We start from the raw sequence: 19,482 nt of genomic DNA, 5'->3' as shown, positions 1-19,482 counted from the left end.
GGAACGAATTCCCATATCTACGCTGTACATGCTGCAGAGAATGTGGCTGGCAGACCCCTGAGCACATATTCACTAGGCTGTGGAATCACATGCTGGACAAGATGCTTGTAAGGGCTCATTCACTTGAATACGGGGGGCTTCCGTAGTGTTTCTGGTAAGTAGCAAAGCCGGTCAGCACTCGCTCAATGCACGCTCTACGGGAAAAGGAGCCACCTCCACAGTCAAGATGTAGTAATGAATCCCAGCAGCTGTGTCTATGCAAATTCAGTTTATTCCAGAATATATTCTAATATGTCCTACAACCAGGACCGGTTGTAGGACATATTAAGATATATTCTGGAATAAACTGAATTTGCAAAGACACAGCTGCTGGGATTCATTACTACATGTTGTCCGTGGTGTTTCTGGCCATGCCTCCGCACGCACTACTTTTTTGCGGTGCGGACCGTTGGATGTGGATCGTGGACCCCATTCGAGTAAATGGGTCCGCGATCCACATGCGGATGCCCCATGGTCGGTGCCTGTGCATTGCGGACCACAATTTGCGGTCCGCATCACGGGCCCGGCCAGCACACGGTCGTGTGCATGAGCCCTAAGGGGATAGAGCGTGTCTTTTGTCATTGCTTAAGCCTCATTCACACGTTCATGTCCGTGATCAAATCTGTGAGAAGGTGGTCAGTGATGCGACCGTGAAGCTGTCCATAAAGGATCCGTGTTTGGTCCGTGTGTCCGTTTTTTGCTGTCCGTGTGCCATCCGTGTTTCACTGACACTGAACAGCTGAAAAATAATTTTCAAAGCATCTCTTCTTAATGATCCATAAAACACGGATGCAACACGGATGTTTTTACAAACCCATAGACTGTAATAGGCGTGATGGATCCGTGAACGGACAAAATAGAGCATGTATCCGTGCTAAAAACACTGACCCACAGACCGTGCTAAAACACTGATGTGGGAATACACACATTAAAATGAATGGGGACGTGTGCTGTCCGTGGAGAACACGTACTGTACAGGACATGTCCGTGGAACACTGACGTGTAAATGAGGCTTTACTGTCTTCTGGTATTCCTGCCTGTTAGTATTACGTGTGCTGCAGTTTATGTTTATACAGACTTCATGTTGGTGGAGACTTGTAATGTGATTGGAAGAAGTTTGTGTGATTATAGTGCTGCCACTTCTGTGGTGACTGCGCTGCCATTTCTGTGGTTACCTCACTGTCATTTCTGTGGTGGCTGTGCAGCCAGCTCCTGAGGAGACGGTGCAGAGGATGGTAGTGACCCTAATAAGATGTTGTGTCATGGTGTACTCCCTCGGGCTGTTGCTCCCTGGGGATTGGTGCATTGGAAATGTAGTTTGAAGAATCAGGCCAGAAGTAATCATATAACAGTCTCTTTAGTGCAAAATATAACTTATCCAGCAGCAGTAAACACAAACTGCAGTTTCTGGCATCAGATAAGGAGGTATGATGGCAGGTTGGATGGCAATTGATTGGCACTAGTTGAGATAGGTGTCCACTGTAAGATGCAGACTTGAACTTTGTCTGGCCTAGTGGTGGTTTAGATGATGGGTGTCTGAGCTGTAGTCCCTCACCTTGCAGCAGTATCTGTAAAGCTGTATTTTGCTGATCACTCTGCTGTCTTGTCTTTCTGATGCTTTCTGGAAGCAGAATTTTCTGATCTCCCTGGAGAATAATATTGTGCTTCCTCTCCTCTCTAGCTAGACTAGAACTGTGCCTTTTGGCAGGAAGCAGGGCCAGCCCACTCCTACTAAGAGGGGAGAGTGGTTATCCCCGTTCCTGCCAACCATTGCCCCTATGGCCTCTTCTGCTGGGATGAATGGACAAAATACATACATAACCATATACAACATTTGCAGATACCGCCAGGTCTGGGGTACTGCAACTGTGATGCCATTTCTGCATTGAATTTGCTGCCATTTCTTTGGTGACTGCGCCGCCATTTCTGTGGTGACTGTGCTACCATTTCTGTGAGCAATTCCTGTGCTGCCATTCATGCAGTGATTGTTCGGCCATTCTGTGGTGACCATGTTGCCATTTTTCTGACGTACATGAGTACACAACTACTCCTGATTACAACATTTGATGAGTAGTGGTCATCCATCTGGAACATGTGAGGAATGTAAGGGAGGACAGAGCTCTTCATCCCGCTACATAACCCATCTCTGAAGCTGGAATACTCTGTACCTCTTTAGATAAATCATCCTGCTCTGCTTTAGATAAATCTTTCTGCTCGAACTGCTCTGTATTCAGCAGTGTACACAGATCTCATAGGGCCCCGTAGCAAAATATATTAAGGGCCCCCTCTCAACTACTCTTAACCATGTCCTGGCCAGACATTCCTCTAAAGACCTATATCCCACAGTGGACAGTACAGCCATAATTGCCAGATTACAGTCATTAGCCAGAGATTTTAGAGCAAGATAGTATACCAAGTGCTATTATTTACCACATCTGTGAAAAGAACTTGCACTCTAAACAGAATATTGTTGGATGTACTACAACTCCTATTTTGCACTCAAGTAAAAAGAGACCTTTATTCTTCCTGTGACCAGGTTTCCTCACTCCTACCACACCATATACTCGTCATTGCACTACTACACATCCTGCCAGGCACCCATACAGCCATTAATATCAAGGAAACCTCAAACTACTATCGGGCAGGAGCCCCAACTCCGAGGGAAGAATGACTGCGCCCTCCTCTCACTGCACCAGCCCTGAGGAAAATCACTGCGACACATCCTATAGTCGGAGCCACTACCACTCCCATCCTCTGCTCCGGCTGCTCAAGGGCTTGCTGCAATTACAAAGACTGGCTTTTTAAACCAGTCTTTGTTTCCCCTTTGAGCTGGCTGAGGATGCGCCTAATTTACAGCGTGCGCCTTGTCAAAAGTTAGTTACATCCTCCTGCTGTGTGCACCTATCATGAAAAACTACTCCACTCCCTGAATGGAGTAGTTTTTCAACTACTTTTATGCCTCAAACTGGTATCAATGTAAGTAAATATGCCAGGGCCAATGGCACAGCCCCATCCCGACCCCACCACTCCCAAATAGTGAGGACTGTGCAAAAATGCACATTTGACAAAATAGTCACACGGGCATAAAAAAAAGTTGCAAAACGTTTTTTGTGACTTTTTTTATCACAATAATTGGCTTGGCACACTTTGTAAATGAACCTCAGTTTGTTTTTTGGAGTGGGGAGGGAACGGGAGTGCCTGGAGTAAACCCATGTAAACACAGGTAGTACATAGCAACTCCGTGCAGGTGTTTCCTTTGCTTGTATTTAAATCTAGGACCTCGCTGCTGTAAGGTACCAGCTGATCATGCATCCACCGTGCTGTCACATCTACTGTACACATTGATTCAAGATTCTGTATTATACATTTCAAGACATGAACTGGAACCACTGATTCAGGGTCGTATGTTATAGCCACCAAGAAATCCACTGCGGCCACTAATGCAGAATACCTTTTTACAGCCAACAAGGCAGGATCCTGAACTGTATGCTCAAACTAGCATTATGCAACCCCTTGACCTACACCCTTGCACTTTAGCCGTGAAATTGAAATCCTCCTGCCATTTCATCTGCTTATATATGCAACGGGCGCGACCCAGGTGTAGGAATGCTGAGTGGTATAGTGCGGCCTAAAATGTCTCTTTATGTGTGTCACGGTGCTCCTACCTGGATACGGCCGGACCCCAGGCTTTGGCTCCGAAGCAATAAATATGGGGAATAATTGAGGGATAAAAGAATAACTGGAGTCCAGACCTTAAGATGAAGTTCAATGGCAGCTTTACTTTGCATAAACGTTCTCCAGAATGGTTTACAGGCTTTATCTTGGTTCCAGCAGGCTTTAGCATGAAACTGGCAGGCAAACTCCACTCTGCTATATCTGTTTCTCTCTGACTCTGCTGTACTGACAGGCTGGTTGTATAACTTAGCTCCTTCTGTATGCTGCTCTTCTCTTTTTAGTCTGACTCTAGGTTATGCCAGGAGACTTTCCTCCTGGCTCCCGAGGCTTCAGGCTTTAACCTCCATGGCCAGCAGAGCTTAAGGTGCTCTGGCTGCCGTGGGTACATCCAGCAGAGACGTGCCCCTGCACACCCTTCCCCTAGCTGGGGGTAAACTAGATTGCCACTGAAACTGGTCCCTACCCTTCCTGCAGGAAGTAGGACTTGCCCACCTCTCTCCAGAGGGGGGTTGGAATGGAAGCTTCCATTCTATCTAAGTATAGCTCTGCCGTGTTTTCTGCCACCTGCTGGTGAACCAGGCACATTACATGAACAGTTACATAACATTAGAAATGCACAGTGTGGAGGACCTGGAATAAATGCATAAGATGACATGAGGTTAGACCAATAAAGACAGTAGCAAGGTGCAGGAGTGGTAACACCACTCTGGGGTGTTACATATGTAACACCCCATAGTTGTGTTACGAAACTCTTTTACCCTGCTACAACCTGTTAAGAGCTTTCACATTGTCATCTAATGTAATTTCACATAACATCCTCCCAAATGTGCATTGTAAGTCTTGTCAAATATATGTTGCTGCAATGCGTTAGCAAGGAGTTAAGCCAGTTTAGTGTTTCTAGGCTGGAATAATTCATTCCAGTTTAGCTCCCCCCTTATGTGAGCAAAGTGGGCTGCGCCCATATCCTGCCTCATGGGGAGGGAAGGAAGTTAGAGTTAGTGTAGCCCACCCCCTGCTAGGGGTAGGGTGTGCATGGTAGGAGCTCCCAGTTATAGGGATCCAAGCCAGCATCTTGTCTCGGCTGAGACATTGATCATCATCCAGTTACAGGAAGAAACTATACCCTGTGAAGATAACTGTGAGTACTGACCAGAGACCCAGGAGAAGCCATATTCCTCCTCAGCTAGTCAGTCCCCATACAGCAGAAGATAGAAAGTGCAGAAGCCAAATTTCTGCCACATTACAGAGCTACTAAGCAGACGTCCTTTTCCTGCAAAGCTCCAGGTACATGAGAGAGCAGAAGCATAAATTCCTGCCAACCATTGCCAATACCTGCTGGGACCTAAGACTAAAACTGTATTTTGCTTGGATGAAAGCTACTCTCAGTAAATACAAGTTTGAACTTTACCAAAGGTCTGGATCTCAATTACTTCTGCAAATTCCTCTATTACTCCTACTAGCACCACACTCATTTTATTGCTAGTGAGCCAGGATCCAGGAGTCCAGCCGTACCCAGGTAGGAGACACCGTTACCACTACCATACAGAAACATTACACCACTCTGGCATTCCTAACCTGGTACGTGAGTTACAACATCCTTAAAGGGCCCTGCAACAGTACCCTGCACACGCTGCAATTAGCGTCACAAACAAAACTATAGACTATCACTTACACCTGACCCAGCCATTGAATATATTGGCGTCAGAGTGCATACCCCGGTCCAGCTCATTGCACATATACACCTCCTCCTGCCATTTCATTTAATCATGTCCACCCTCCTCCTGCCATTTCTTCTGCTCATGTCCACCCTCCTCCTGCCATTTCATCTGCTCATGTCCACCCTCCTCCTGCCATTTCATCTAATCATGTCCACCCTCCTCCTGCCATTTCATCTGCTCATGTCCACCCTCCTCCTGCCATTTCATCTGCTCATGTCCACCCTCCTCCTGCCATTTCATCTTCTCATGTCCACCCTCTGGTCTTGTATCAGGGTATCTTTATTATTTTTATTTCCTTATTTTGTGCTTGTTATTGGATCCCACAGATCAGATCACTTATCACTTATAACTTCCTCCGCAGGAACTTTTACCTCTGGAATAGGGCTGAACTGAATCCAGTCGGTCATCTATACTACCACCGTAAACAATTGTGGACTCCTCTGAGAACTTTTATTCTATTTTACTCTGACCACTGGGAGGGGGGCAGACTGGACACTGGACTGGATTTGCCCCTAGTCAGTGGGCAGCTTTGGGCCAGTGAGCAGCAGCAGAGGTTATAGCTGCTGCTGAGTGACTGGCCCCTGATGTTAGCCTCCTCCCTCCCCACACAGGATATAAATGCAGGCTGCCCCTCATTCTCCCAGTACAATGATAGCTGCACTGCTTGTCGCAATCTCCCTCACAGCCCTCGTCTGGGCAGCTTTCCTCTGGAGACGCAGGTGAGTCCACAGTATTCTCCTCCAGGGTCATAATGTAGCCTCCTATCCCACTGCAGCTTTGCAATATTCCCTGTCTTTGTCTTTACTAGGTCCATTCTAAACTAATATATAAATGTGTATGTGTGTGTGTGTGTGTGTGTGTCTATGAATGTCTATACCGGTATAAAAAAAACTCTAAACTGACACTTAACACAACTAAAGCCACTGAAAAAAAGTTAGCTGAGTGTGTGTTTTTCCTGCTTATATACATATGTGTGTGTGTGTGTGTGTATATGTTATATATATATATATCAGCTGTGTGAATAGGTTGCAGCGCTGGTGCGAGCATTGCATCCTCACTGTTTAACTGCATACTGTCTACCTTGTAGCAGTGGTGCAGTGTAATTACACCTGCTCATCCCGTTCACTTGGAGCACTGCACAACTCCTTTTAATTAGAGCCCACTGTGGCATGTCTGGCCACCGCAGCGCACATCTGCCATAGGGTACTTTGAGGGTTTTATCACAAAATCCTCATGTGAACCTACCCTAAGGCCTGTGGCGTAACTAGAGTCTTATGGGCCCCAGTGCGAACTTTGGAACTGGCACCCCCCCCCCCCCCAACACCACCCCCATCACCACCATTTTTACAAAGAGGCGGCAGATTTTCTTTACCCTAAGGGCTCTTTCACACGAGCGGATGCCGTACCGATAATCCGCTGCGTGAAAAAGAGCCAAACCCCTCTCCGGACAGCGGAGATCCGGAAGCAGTAACATGATTGATAATGCTCCGTGCCTCTCTGTGACCTTTTTACTACAAAATCACAGTGAGATAAAGTTGTCACTGTGATTTTGTAGTAAAAAGGTCACAGAGAGGCAAAGAGCATTATCAATCATGTTAATGCTCCGTGTCTCTGCTGTCCGGAGCGCGGCTTGGCTCGCTTTCATGCAGTGGATTACCTGCACTGGATCCGCTCGTGTGAAAGAGCCCTAAGCCCAATGCATGGCTACACTCACCCAGTCCTAATAAAACCTGGTCCTACCTCATCCAGAGTGTTGCTGGCGTTGGCGTGAACAAGGTCCCTGTGGTGATAGAGAAAAAAAAATAATCACATAAGGAAGGGATGGTGACTGCCCCTGTGAAATCACCAGCAGGGGGCGCTGTGCGGGCCTGTAAGACTGAGCCATGCCAATGTATAGCAGGGTAATCTAGGACATTTCCCCTATATGCTACTACACAGTACTAATTCCTACATTGTGTCCCCTCACAGTACTAATGCCCACCTTGTGGCCCCCTCACAGTAATTAAGCCCACCTTGTGGTTCACCTTTGTTCCTGTCACAGTAGTTATGCCTACTTTTGTGTCCCCTCACTGTAGTTATGCCCAGATATGTGCCCCCTCAGTCGTTATGCCCAGATATGTGCCTCCCTCACAGTAGTTATACCAGATTATGTGACCCTCAGTAGTTATGCCAGATATGTGCCCCTCACAGTGGTTATGCTCTTTTGTGCCCCCTCAATCTAGTTGTTGCACCCTTTTTGCAGTTTATCAAAAAAAAAAAAACATACTTATCCTCTTCCCTGATGATGCGCTCCCACACTCACATCGCACTGCTGGCTGTGCTGGAGGCCGATTCCCGGGCCTTCAGCGCTCCTCCCACAGCCAGCAGCGCGATGTGAGGCCTGCAGGGGGAGCGCCTGAGCTCTGAAGAACAGTGAAGCAGGGAGCGGAGAGGGCTCCCTGCTTCACTCTGAAAGAACTGCCGGGCCTGGTGAGTGCGGACTCCCTTCCTTGCCTCCCCCCTCATGCTTGAAGAGCGCTCTGACGGGGCCCAGCATTCTCACTGTATTTCATGCCAGGCCCGTCAGAGCGCTCCCATTACACGCAAGTGCAGAGGGCCCCATCCTCCTGCCGGGCTCCGTCGTAGTCGCACCCTCTGCGACCGCGATCGTTGCGTCGCTGCCTAAGGCTGTCAGTACATGATCAGATCTTCTGATGCAATTTTGAAGTGAAAACCAGGTATAGGTTCACAAGAGAACTAGAATCTGCCTGTAAGGTCTGGTTCACCAGTCAGTATCGGTATTTGGTCAGTGATTTCCATCAGTGATTGTGGGCCAAAAACAGGTGTGGGTCAAAAACATAGAACAGGAGCAAATCTTTTAAGTATACTTTACATGGGAATCGCTGGTCAAACATTAAAAAAGCACTGGGGAAGATTTATCAAAACTGTCGTGATGGAAAACTGGCTTAGTTGTTCGTAGCAACCAATCAGATTCCACCTTTCATTTTCCAAATGGGCTCTGAAAAATGAAAGGTGTAATCTGATTGATTGCTATGGGCAACTAAACCAGTTTTCTCCTGTACCAGTTTTGATAACTCTCAATCTCTTTGCGGGTAATTTACAAAGACCGTTTTTTTTGTTTGTTGTTTTTATTTTTTTTTCCTGTTTTTTCCTGTCATGGCTCGCACCTAATTTATGATGAGGGTGTATGTCCGTCAGAGTGCGCCTGTTGAATAAGACTACTCTTCTCCCTGAGTTAAGTAGTTTTATGCCATAGTTTACTCCTGTTTTCAGGATGGTTACTGTGATGCCAACTATGTTATTTGGGTCTGGTGGGGGAGGGGCTTGCCAGAGCCAGAAGATTGGCCCCAGCAAACCCCACCACCACGCCCAAATATCATAGTTGGCATCACAGTAACCATCCTGGAAGTGAACCATAGCATTATAGCATAACCTTTATAGCAGTGAAACAGCGGGTCACCGCAGGTGTATAATAATCATCACACACCACATCCTGTCTACCTGGTGGATACTGGCAGTGGTAGTATCGTCATTATTGACTTTTAGGTTGATGTGTTTTGTGCCCAGGCGGAGTGGCGAGCCACCTCTAGACCACGGACTCATCCCATGGCTGGGACATGCCCTGGAGTTTGGAAGAGATGCAGCCTCATTCTTAACACGTATGAAGGCCAAACATGGCGACATATTCACAGTAAGTAGTAGTCACCCAACCTCCACCTGCCACTGACTCTGCCTATAGGACTCTGCTATATGTCTTGACTCTGGAATATGTCCAGAAGTTGGAAGCTTCTCCTCCAACCCTTAAATTCTATTGATGCAGCTTAAATCTTTGTGCTAGAATGCCAAAAGAGGACTGTTCACACATTAAATGCTCCTGGAGAAACACACAGTTATCCTTACTGGGGTATTCACATCCTGACATTTATGGATCTCTGAAACGTATGGAATTTCCACCTTTGCGGTCCATGTCTGTTAAGAAGGGAGGGAGGGGGTCCCTACACACTCTGACACTGGCAACACTGACTGGAAAATGTTAGAATGTGCAGTGTCATTTGATGTGAAATACAATTATTTACTAAAACAGACCTATCAGGAGAGGTGACAGGTGCTCTTTAAGTAAGTGCTAGGAATGCATATCATATGTGACCATACTATGGTACATGGAGTCTTGGTATATACATGGTCAGGCACAGCTTATAGTGTCTCCCCAACGGTGGGAAGTGACTTTGAACACTTTTACTTTTGACTATGCGCTGTCCCAGCTGAAAGTCTAGATGCCAGTTCATGCGTATTAAGCCTTATTCACCCGTCAGTGTTTTGGTCAGTGATTTCCATCAGTGATTGTGAGCCCAAACCAGGATTGGAGCCTCCACAGACATAAGGTATAAGGGAAAGATCTGCACCTGTTCTGTGTTTAGAGCCTCACCTGGTTTTGGCTCGAAATCACTGACTGAACACTGACGTGTGAATGAGGCTTTATCCCACAGAGAAGTACATGCAGTGCCCCGGAGGACCACTGCAAGGGGTTAACACTTGCTATTTAGTTAAATGTGTTTTCTGTGATTTAGAGCTCACAAATGTTTTTTTTTTCCATGTCCGCATGGCCGTTTGACAAAAAACTGAACATTTCCTATTATTGTCTCCATTAGGGACAAGGATAGGACAGTTTTTTTAGGGGCTCGCCCTTCTGTTCCGCAAAATGCGGAATGCACATGGCCGGTATTCGTGTTTTGCTGATCCGCAATTTGTGGACCACAAAACATCCAACTGTCATGTGCATGAGCTCTTAATGTTATTCCAAGAGTATCACTATTCAGTTTATTGTGCTGGGCCTGCCCCCTCTGAGAGGAGCTGTGCGGTATGATGAGGCTTACTCCAAAATACCTCCATCCTTGCATGCTGGGAAAAGTTACTATCCTAAGAGATGGAAAGAAGTATATAATATACTGATTGAGGGCCAATTTAACGGACTGGTCGTAGGACAGACAGTAAGTGCAATTCCTTGTATATGGCAACAGGCCTTGCTGCTAGAGAAAAGGGTTATCCACCACCATGCTTTTACAACGTATTAGCTACTTGTTGGAGGATGTACTCTCCATTTACTTCTGCACAGCCCCAGGGAGCTCCAAAGTGAGGACAGCCACTGTGAACCACTACTACTCCTATCTGTGCCACCACTACCACTCCTATCCCCATCACAGCTCTCCTCCGCGGGCTGCCTTCTGCAAACACCATATATTGTAAGAGGGCCAGGGTAGACATGTTCTATAATTTCGGAAATGGCCACACTGATATGCCAAAAAGGTGGATGTGTGCATGGCCCCCCCCCCATAGAAATGAATGCAGCTACTGTAGCAAACTAAAGAAAATATTTTCTTGTCCATGAGGCCTTAGTCTATGGATGAGTTATAACAACCACAATGAATAAGCATAGAGAAGTAACAACTCATGCTTGTTACACAATACATTACCAGTAACAATGTTAAAAGTGATCTTCAGAGTGGAACCAGGGATAATATTGTTTCCCTTTTAATGTTAACAAACCACATCCCTTTTAGCATAGGCTCGCCCCCTTAATGTGTATTTGGATGCCAGGGTTGCATCTGATAATACAGCATCCTTGTGCCACACACAGTTAGGAATGATCTTCAGAAGTTGCCAGGAGGCTTCTCCAACACTACGAAGTTTGACCAACTGTTCTGGGAATCCGGGAGGTCTCCCGTCTCTCCAGGAACCTCAGCAGAGATGGGAGAGTTGGCAAGTATTTATGAAAGTCTTCATAGCACTGGAATGAAAACCATTGAGAAAACCAGGAAAGGTAAATCCGGTCAGGAACCAGGCGGTGTCTGCTAAGAAAACATATGATAGGCTGTTTAGAATAATTTTTTATTTAGCAACTTTAATATTCAAAGAAGAGAAATTATCTCACCTCTTGTTCCACACAGTGAGGGAGAATTATCATAGTCCGGTGGCATATGCTATGATAACGGGCTATGATAACCGGCTGCTACATCTAATTTATGACAGCGGTCTGTAAGCCTCAATTGAAAACAAAAATCTGGTGTTGAAGATTATAAACCTGGTGGGGCAGTGGGCCTTGCCCCCTCCCTGCCCTCATCACACCCCCTTTTCAAGAAATTGGAAAGGCTGGCGAAGAAACACCACTTGTGTAAAAAAATTTTGCTCAAGTGGCATATCATAATGATAAATCTAGCTCAGTGTTTTTCTCTATATACCGATATGCTCATGCAAACCATCTGTGGTGACATGCACTGGGATATCTCATATCTATAAGTGCCTATCAAAAGTGTAACCGGTACACAAGGTTGATCCCTAGAGGTATCTGCGGCAGTGCCCAAAGAGATGGAGGTTTCTTAGTAAGGACACCAAAAAGTTAGTTGTTAGAGAGGATATCAGTGCTTTTGACCATGCCAAACTGCTGCCAACACTAAATAAAGGCTGGGCAGAGCAGTACAAACATACCTGTTGTGGAGCTTGTATCATCAGTAATAGTGTGAATATGAAGTTTTAATCTGTCAGATTGTGCTTTAGGAAATGCCCAGGAGGATTCATTGTGAAGTGCTTTCTGCACTGAACTGCTTCACATCCCCACCCCTCTAAGTGACTTTTATTTTATTTTTTAATGCTACAGTTGTCACTCAGAGCAGAAGGGGGCTGTGAATCAGCTCAATGCAGAGAGCACTTCACAATGAAATCCTGCCCTGGTTCACTGGACAGGGTTTGCCAATGCAAAATCTGGCAGAATAAAACTTCATATTCACATTACTCCTGATAATAAAAGCTCCACAAACAGTCTGTTAATCGTGTTCTCCACAGCCCCTACCTTCTGCTGACAGCAGTTTATCATTGTCAGAACTGCTGACAGATTCACTTTAACAAGTCTGCAATGAGACTGGTAAACCACATTGACTTGTATGAATTTATAAACTGTTTACAAAATCTTGGGCCAATTAAATCGGACCAATGTTTGTTTCCTTCTGTTTGCAGCTTCAAGGTCATGTCTAAGCCTCATTGTTGCCCATACAGTGCCCGCATCACAGTATCACTGACAGAATGTTACAGTTGTACAGCTCCTTTAAAGAAGCACTCCCACAAAGTTTTTGTTCTCCGATGTGTTAGAAAGCTACATTATATAATCTGTAGTGAAGGTAATTACAGTGACTGTATTTGTGAGTTATAACCTCCCTTTTGATCCTCAGCTGTGTCATGTGACCATCACTCTGCCTCTCCAAATAACATAGCATTTTATGTGTGGACCGAAAGACAGTTTACTATGAGACAGACATTAAGGCTCCTTACGAATAGAGAATGAATAGAGAAACTTACTTCCTGTACTGTGTTGGTTGGAGAAGCAGAGTGTTGGTCAAATGACCCATCAGAAGAGAGGTTATAACTCACAAATACAGTCACTGGTATGACAATGCCTTCCCTACAATTTACACCATGTACCTTTCTAACAGGTCAGAGAACAAAAAAATTTTTTGGGGGGGAGTGCTACTTTAAGGATAGAACAAACATGTAGGGGTCCCTGAGGAGAGTGGTTAAAATTAGCCTGATATACCTCCTCCTCTAGACATCACTATGTACATGCCACATGTGACACATAACACTGTTGTGCTGCTTTATAATGTAATCTTAGTGTAGTGAGTGCCATTTTACCCAGCATGGCACACTGGTGAATATGGCGCAGTAGGAGGTCGGTCGTATGGAGTGTTGTTATAAAGCTATGCCCCATTTCTCAATATGAGATGACATGTCAGCACGTCTACTGGCCACAATTGTTACTGGCATCAGGTATATATTGGGTTGTGTGTATGTGGAAGGCAATGGCTTCATGTAATGGAAAAATCCTGAGATGCAGGAAATAAGACCAGTCACTTGTGAGGAATGTGGCGAGCTTAAGATGAGATTAGTGACAACGAAAACACGGAAATCCTCCACGCAAGCATGAGGTTATGGATATTATGGATTATAGTGAGTACACAGAGAGGGGGATGTGAAGGCGATCGTAGACCTCACTTCTCCAATCCCTAACCTAATATTTCCTGATATAAACTGTAAACCGAATAACCCTTATATACAATATCCCTATATCCTGTCTCATAACACACATAGTGGACTGTCATCATCACACTGCTCACACAACAGACCCTCATCTCTGCACCAATGGACACTCGGCATCATACTTCTCACACAGGGAACCATCACCATCATACCTCTCGCAAAGTGAACCCTCATACAGTGGACCCTTACTACTCCACCTCTCACACAGTGGTCCCTCACCATAATACCCCTCACACAGGGTCCCTTAAATCATGCTACTCACAGAGCAGACCGTCGCCATCATACCTCTGAAACAATATACCCAGAGGCGGCTCTAGACTTTGTGAGGCCTTAGGCAAAACTCGAACATGAGGCCCCCACAAAGATTGTTGGGATGCTCGTGATCTCCTGTACGGCGCCCCGCCTCAATCCTCAAGAAATAAGCTGTGTCAACCACCGCACGGAGCGGTGGTGTGGTCAACACTCCCCCTCCATGTATCTCTATGGAAGACTCGGAGATACACAAGTGTTGTATCTGCGGCTCTCCCATAGATACATGGAGAGGGAGTGTTGACCACCGCTTTGGGCACAAGGAGATCCGGAGTACCATACAGGAGATCGTGGGGGATCCCAACGGCCAGACCCCCCTGATCAGACACTTGTCTCCTATCCTTTGGATAGGGGATTTATTTTCCTATCCCGGAGTACCCCTTTAATATGCAGTGACATCACAGTAAAGGGTTAATATGCACAGTGACAACAGAGTACAGGGCTTATATTCACAGTGCATATTAACACTTTGCATTAACCCTGGCCCAGTTCTCTAAATCAACCCTCCCCCACACACCGCATTGTGCTGTACTTGCTATACAGCAGCACTTACCTGTCACATCCAGGGCCTCCAGGTGACGTCTCCTCTGATGTAGATCTTCTCTATCATCATCTTCTCCATTCAGTACAACTTCTCTCAGCCGCCTCGTCTCTGCAGAGTGTGACACACAGACATCTTTGCTTCCTCACTTTTCTATTATCATGCCCCAACCTCGAGTCCCAACAGTGTTATCCTGCTGCTCACTGTGCCCCCAAATACTATCCTGAAGAAATATTAGTGCCCCCCATAGTAATAGTACTCCTCATAGTCCCACCAATAGTAATTCCCTTCTAGAATGCTCTCATTAGTAATACTACCCCCCACATTGCCCCCATTAAATAAATTGCCCCCACACTGTCCACATTAAATAATTTGCCCCCACACACAGCCCACATTAAGTAATCTGCCCCCCACACTGCCCCCATTAAGTAATTTGTCCCCCCCACACTGCCCCCATTAAGTAATTTGTCCCCCCACACTGCCCCCATTAAGTAATTTGTCCCCCCACACTGCCCCCATTAAGTAATTTGTCCCCCCACACTGCCCCCATTAAGTAATTTGTCCCCCCACACTGCCCCCATTAAGTAATTTGTCCCCCCACACTTCCCCCATTAAGTAATTTGTCCCTCCACACTGCATCACAAATTTGCCCACACACTGCTTCATATTATGAAATTTCCCCCCCACCTTGTACTTGTCCGCTGATCTGCTAGGCTGCTGTGCGGGCATGAGTTCAACTTCAGTCACTTGACAGCGCAACCCCATCCTGTGGCGCGTAATCCTGCGAGACCTGTGATCTCCCGCCGGTCTCGCGGGATTACGCACCACACGACTGGGTTGCGCTGTCAAGTGACTGAATTCATGACCGCGCAGCACAGCAGCCTAGCAGATTAGTGGACAGACAAGTACTAGGGGGTGGGGAATAGCATTCGGGGCCTGGAATGTTTTGACCTAAGGACGCTCCCACCCGACACCGCCGCAAGTACTTGTGGCGGTGTTGGGTGGGAGCCAGAGCGAGGCCCCCACCAGCGCGAGGCCTTAGGCGGTGGCCTAAGTGGCCTAATGGAAGAGCCGCCTCTGAATATACCTTAACCATCATACTCCTCCCAAAGAGATTATCCCTCACAAGCGATCCTCACCATATTATCCCTCATACTGCAAACCTGCAGGAGGCCCAGGAGAGTCTTTTCCCTGGTGGTGGTTGTGATGCCCTTGCTATTGATGGGTGTTGGGTTGTAAGGCATGAATGTCTGGTGGTGCAGTACAGTATAAGGCCTAATTCACATGTCGGTGTTTGATCAGTGATTTCCATCAGTGATTATGAGCCAAAACCACTAGAGGAGGCTACACAGAGATCAGGTACAATGGAAAGATTTGCACCTCTTCTCTGTTTTTGACCCGCACCTGGTTTTGGATCATAATTCCTGACCAAACACTGACTGTGTGAATTAAGCCTAATGTGGTGGTAGTTCAATGATGAAGCTGGCTTTTGGTGTAAAACAGTTTTACTGGAAACTTTGGCAGATCAGAAATATATGTACTTGCAAGAGTAAGCACAGTCTCTAAACATTGAACAAGATAGTTTTCCCAAGGTTGCATATAGGGTAGGTGAAAGAGATCGTATTCGGACCCAGTGGCGGATTATAATAGGGTTGTTTGGGTCGGTAGCCCCGGGCCCGGCATCCCTGGGGGGCCCAACGCCGACCCGAACGCCCACATACTGCGGCGGGGCACGGGAGCGAATAGTTCCCTGCCCCGCCACCGATCACCGCCATAGGCTTCAGGCCTCGTAGACCTGAGGCCTATGCGGCAGTGAAATCTCGGCGCAGGCGTGCGTGATGACGTCATTGCGCGCCTGTGCTGGGAGGGACGCAGGACAATGAAGAATGTGCGCCTGCCTCACCATGCCGGACACAGGTAAGTATAGCTTTTAATTTTTGTTTTGTTTCTGTGCGTGCCAACTTTGGGGGGGCAGTGTGGTAGCAAATCAGTTCGCGGGGGGCAGATTATTAAATGGGGGCAGATTATTACTTGGGGCAAATTCTTCATGGTGGGCAGTGTGGGGCCAAATTACTTCAGAGGGTGCAGTGTGGGGGCAAAATACTTCATGGGAGTGCAGTGTGGGGGCAAATTATTTCATGGGAGTGCAGTGTGGGGGCAAATTATTTCATGGGAGTGCAGTGTGGGGGCAAATTATTTCATGGGAGTGCAGTGTGGGGGCAAATTATTTCATGGGAGTGCAGTGTGGGGGCAAATTATTTCATGGGAGTGCAGTGTGGGGGCAAATTATTTCATGGGAGTGCAGTGTGGGGGGCAAATTACTATATGGGAGTGCAGTGTGGGGGGCAAATTACTATATGGGGGCAGTGTGGGGGAAATTACTATATGGGGGCAGTGTGGGGGAAATTACTATATGGGGCAGTGTGGGGGAAATTACTATATGGGGCAGTGTGGGGGAAATTACTATGTGGGGGAAATTACTATATGGGGCAGTGTGGGGGAAATTACTATATGGGGCAGTGTGGGGAAATTACTATATGGGGGCAGTGTGGGGGCGTTTCTATTAGGGGACATTATTTTTGGGGACACTAGACAGGCATTATTACCTGGAGCACAATATAGGTTGTCATTACTGGGGGCACTCTAGGGGACATTATAATTGCTGTAGACACTATAGGGACCTCTGGGTCAAACGAGGGGGAGAGGAAAGAGAAGATCTACATGGCAGGAGATGTCACTGGATGTAACAGGTATGTGATGTTGTATTCCCCTATATGTAGAGCGGGCTCACCACTGTGACCTGTGTCTCATCTTCCTCTCCAAGTCTTTTTTTTTTTATCATAATCGCATGCATTTTAAATTTGGCAACTAAAATTTTAATTTGTCACCTGCAGTCCTATGTAACAGCCCAGATAACAGTGATAACTTTCTGTGTGCAGATAATGTAGTAGATGTTCCATGCAGTCCTATGTAACACCCCACATAACACAATAGTTCACTGTGTTATGTGGGGTGTTACATAGGACTGCAGGTAACATCTATGAAATCTGTACTCAGAGAGTTATGAGATGGTGGGGGTCTGACTCCTGGCACCCCCACCAATCAAATGTTTGAGGAGACCGTGATGTTAAAGTGAGCACTGCAGCCTCTTTGCTCCTTACCAAGCACAGCTCTGTCCATTTGATAGCACTGCGCTTGGTATTACAGATCAGACCCAATCACTCAGATAAGACAGAGCTGCACTTAGACCATGTGATGTCATATGGCCTAGGAAGAGACTTTGGCACTTACGAAGCACCGCAGCCTCTTCATACAGAGAAAAAAACTAAAACTAAAACTAAAATGGAGGGGGAAGGGGGCCGAGTTGGGTAGACAGCCCCGGGCCTATCGTGCACTTAATCCGCCCCTGTTCGGACCCCTCTGTGTCCCTTTCCAGATAAACAATGCATTTGCAAAAAAAAATCTCAGTCAATGGCACTACAATAACCAGCTGTAGCGTATAGTCTTTTAACAGATGGCCAGTCTGTCTCTAGGGTATGGATGGGAACCTGAGCCAGCTCAACCAAAATGCAGTAAAGACCACATCCTGGCTTCTTGTCCATCATGCACTCTCCCTTGAAATGGCTGCTCAACCTTTTATTAGTCTGTTCTTCTGCACTTCAGAATCTGACACTTATTACAGTCACTTGGCTCACAAGGCTGGTGTATCCCTGTCTGCTGCTTGTCCTCTCACACACTGCACACAGCCCCCAGCTGAGAAGGGTGGGACCAGCCCACACCTACTAACTGAATCTAAGACTGGAAAATGAACTCCTCACTCCATATACACGCTTAAGGAATTACAATGCATTACATAGTACCATTAACCCCTCTAGCAAAGAACCACTGAGTCATTGCAAATTCTCACCATATTATACTTTACACAGTGGTCCCTCCCCATAATACCCCCCTTACAATGGACCCCTACCGTCATATCCCTGACACAGATGCCTCTCACCTTCACTTAATGAACCTTATAATCCTACCTTTTACACAGCAGACCTTCATCATAAAAGCTTATTTTCCTTAGGTCCAAGTTGCGGGAAAATTTCTGACAGTGCTGCTGGACCCACACTCCTATGATGGTGTCGTCTTGGAGTCCCCTGACAAGCTCAGTTTTGGCAAATATGCAAAGATATTAATGGAAAGGATGTTCGACGTCCAGCTCCCAGATCACAATCCTGCTGCAGAAATGAAAATGTTTAAAATGTAAGTATGATGTAACAGGGATAATTGCAGCTTCATGTCCTACTGAGATGTTTTCTGGGTGAGGGAGGGTGTACAGAGAACAGTATTTGGCTTGCGGTACGGGATTAATGATTCAGTCATGGTGACAATTGCAACAGATAAGAAAGGAAATTGAGCACCTTTTGTCTTCCATCTCCCTTGTAAGGAGAGCACTGTGTATAATGGTGGACGTGTGTGCGAATGCCACATGATGCACAGCAGAATGGAGACGGTATGGCAGGGCTTGTGCCATACAATTAAAAACCACTCATCTCAGTAGCTGTTTAGTTTTATAAATTGCTGCAGATACAGTACAGACCAAAAGTTTGGACACACCTTCTCATTCAAAGAGTTTTCTTTATTTTCATGACTATGAAAATTGTAGATTCACACTGAAGGCATCAAAACTATGAATTAACACATGTGGAATTATATACATAACAAACAAGTGTGAAACAACAGAAAATATGTCATATTCTAGGTTCTTCAAAGTAGCCACCTTTTGCTTTGATTACTGCTTTGCACACTCTTGGCATTCTCTTGATGAGCTTCAAGAGGTAGTCCCCTGAAATGGTTTTCACTTCACAGGTGTGCCCTGTCAGGTTTAATAAGTGGGATTTCTTGCCTTATAAATGGGGTTGGGACCATCAGTTGCGTTGAGGAGAAGTCAGGTGGATACACAGCTGATAGTCCTACTGAATAGACTGTTAGAATTTGTATTATGGCAAGAAAAAAGCAGCTAAGTAAAGAAAAACGAGTGGCCATCATTACTTTAAGAAATGAAGGTCAGTCAGTCAGCCGAAAAATTGGGAAAACTTTGAAAGTAAGGGCTATTTGACCATGAAGGAG

The 19,482-nt window shown here is 46.2% G+C and overlaps 1 protein-coding gene across 3 annotated transcripts in view; it reads left to right on the top strand.

The window, feature by feature from the left end:
- Nucleotides 1-6,080: 6,080 nt before the first annotated feature.
- PTGIS (prostaglandin I2 synthase) overlaps nucleotides 6,081-19,482 on the top strand; it is a 41,759-nt gene continuing 28,357 nt past the window's right edge. The window contains exons 1-3 of one of the 3 annotated variants that reach the window (XM_040436450.1): nucleotides 6,081-6,151; nucleotides 9,000-9,123; nucleotides 18,437-18,615. In XM_040436450.1, coding sequence (XP_040292384.1) covers nucleotides 6,081-6,151; nucleotides 9,000-9,123; nucleotides 18,437-18,615 — 374 coding nt within the window. Of the gene's footprint in view, nucleotides 6,152-8,996; nucleotides 9,124-10,990; nucleotides 11,251-18,436; nucleotides 18,616-19,482 lie in introns of those variants that run through there. The other 2 variants (XM_040436451.1, XM_040436452.1) reach the window with 2 other exon arrangements.

The sequence above is a fragment of the Bufo bufo genome, chromosome 6 (genome assembly GCF_905171765.1).
Source record: "Bufo bufo chromosome 6, aBufBuf1.1, whole genome shotgun sequence".
Taxonomy (NCBI): Eukaryota; Metazoa; Chordata; class Amphibia; order Anura; family Bufonidae; genus Bufo; species Bufo bufo.
Note: the sequence above shows the minus strand (reverse complement) of the source record. Positions and strands in the feature narration are given on the sequence as shown.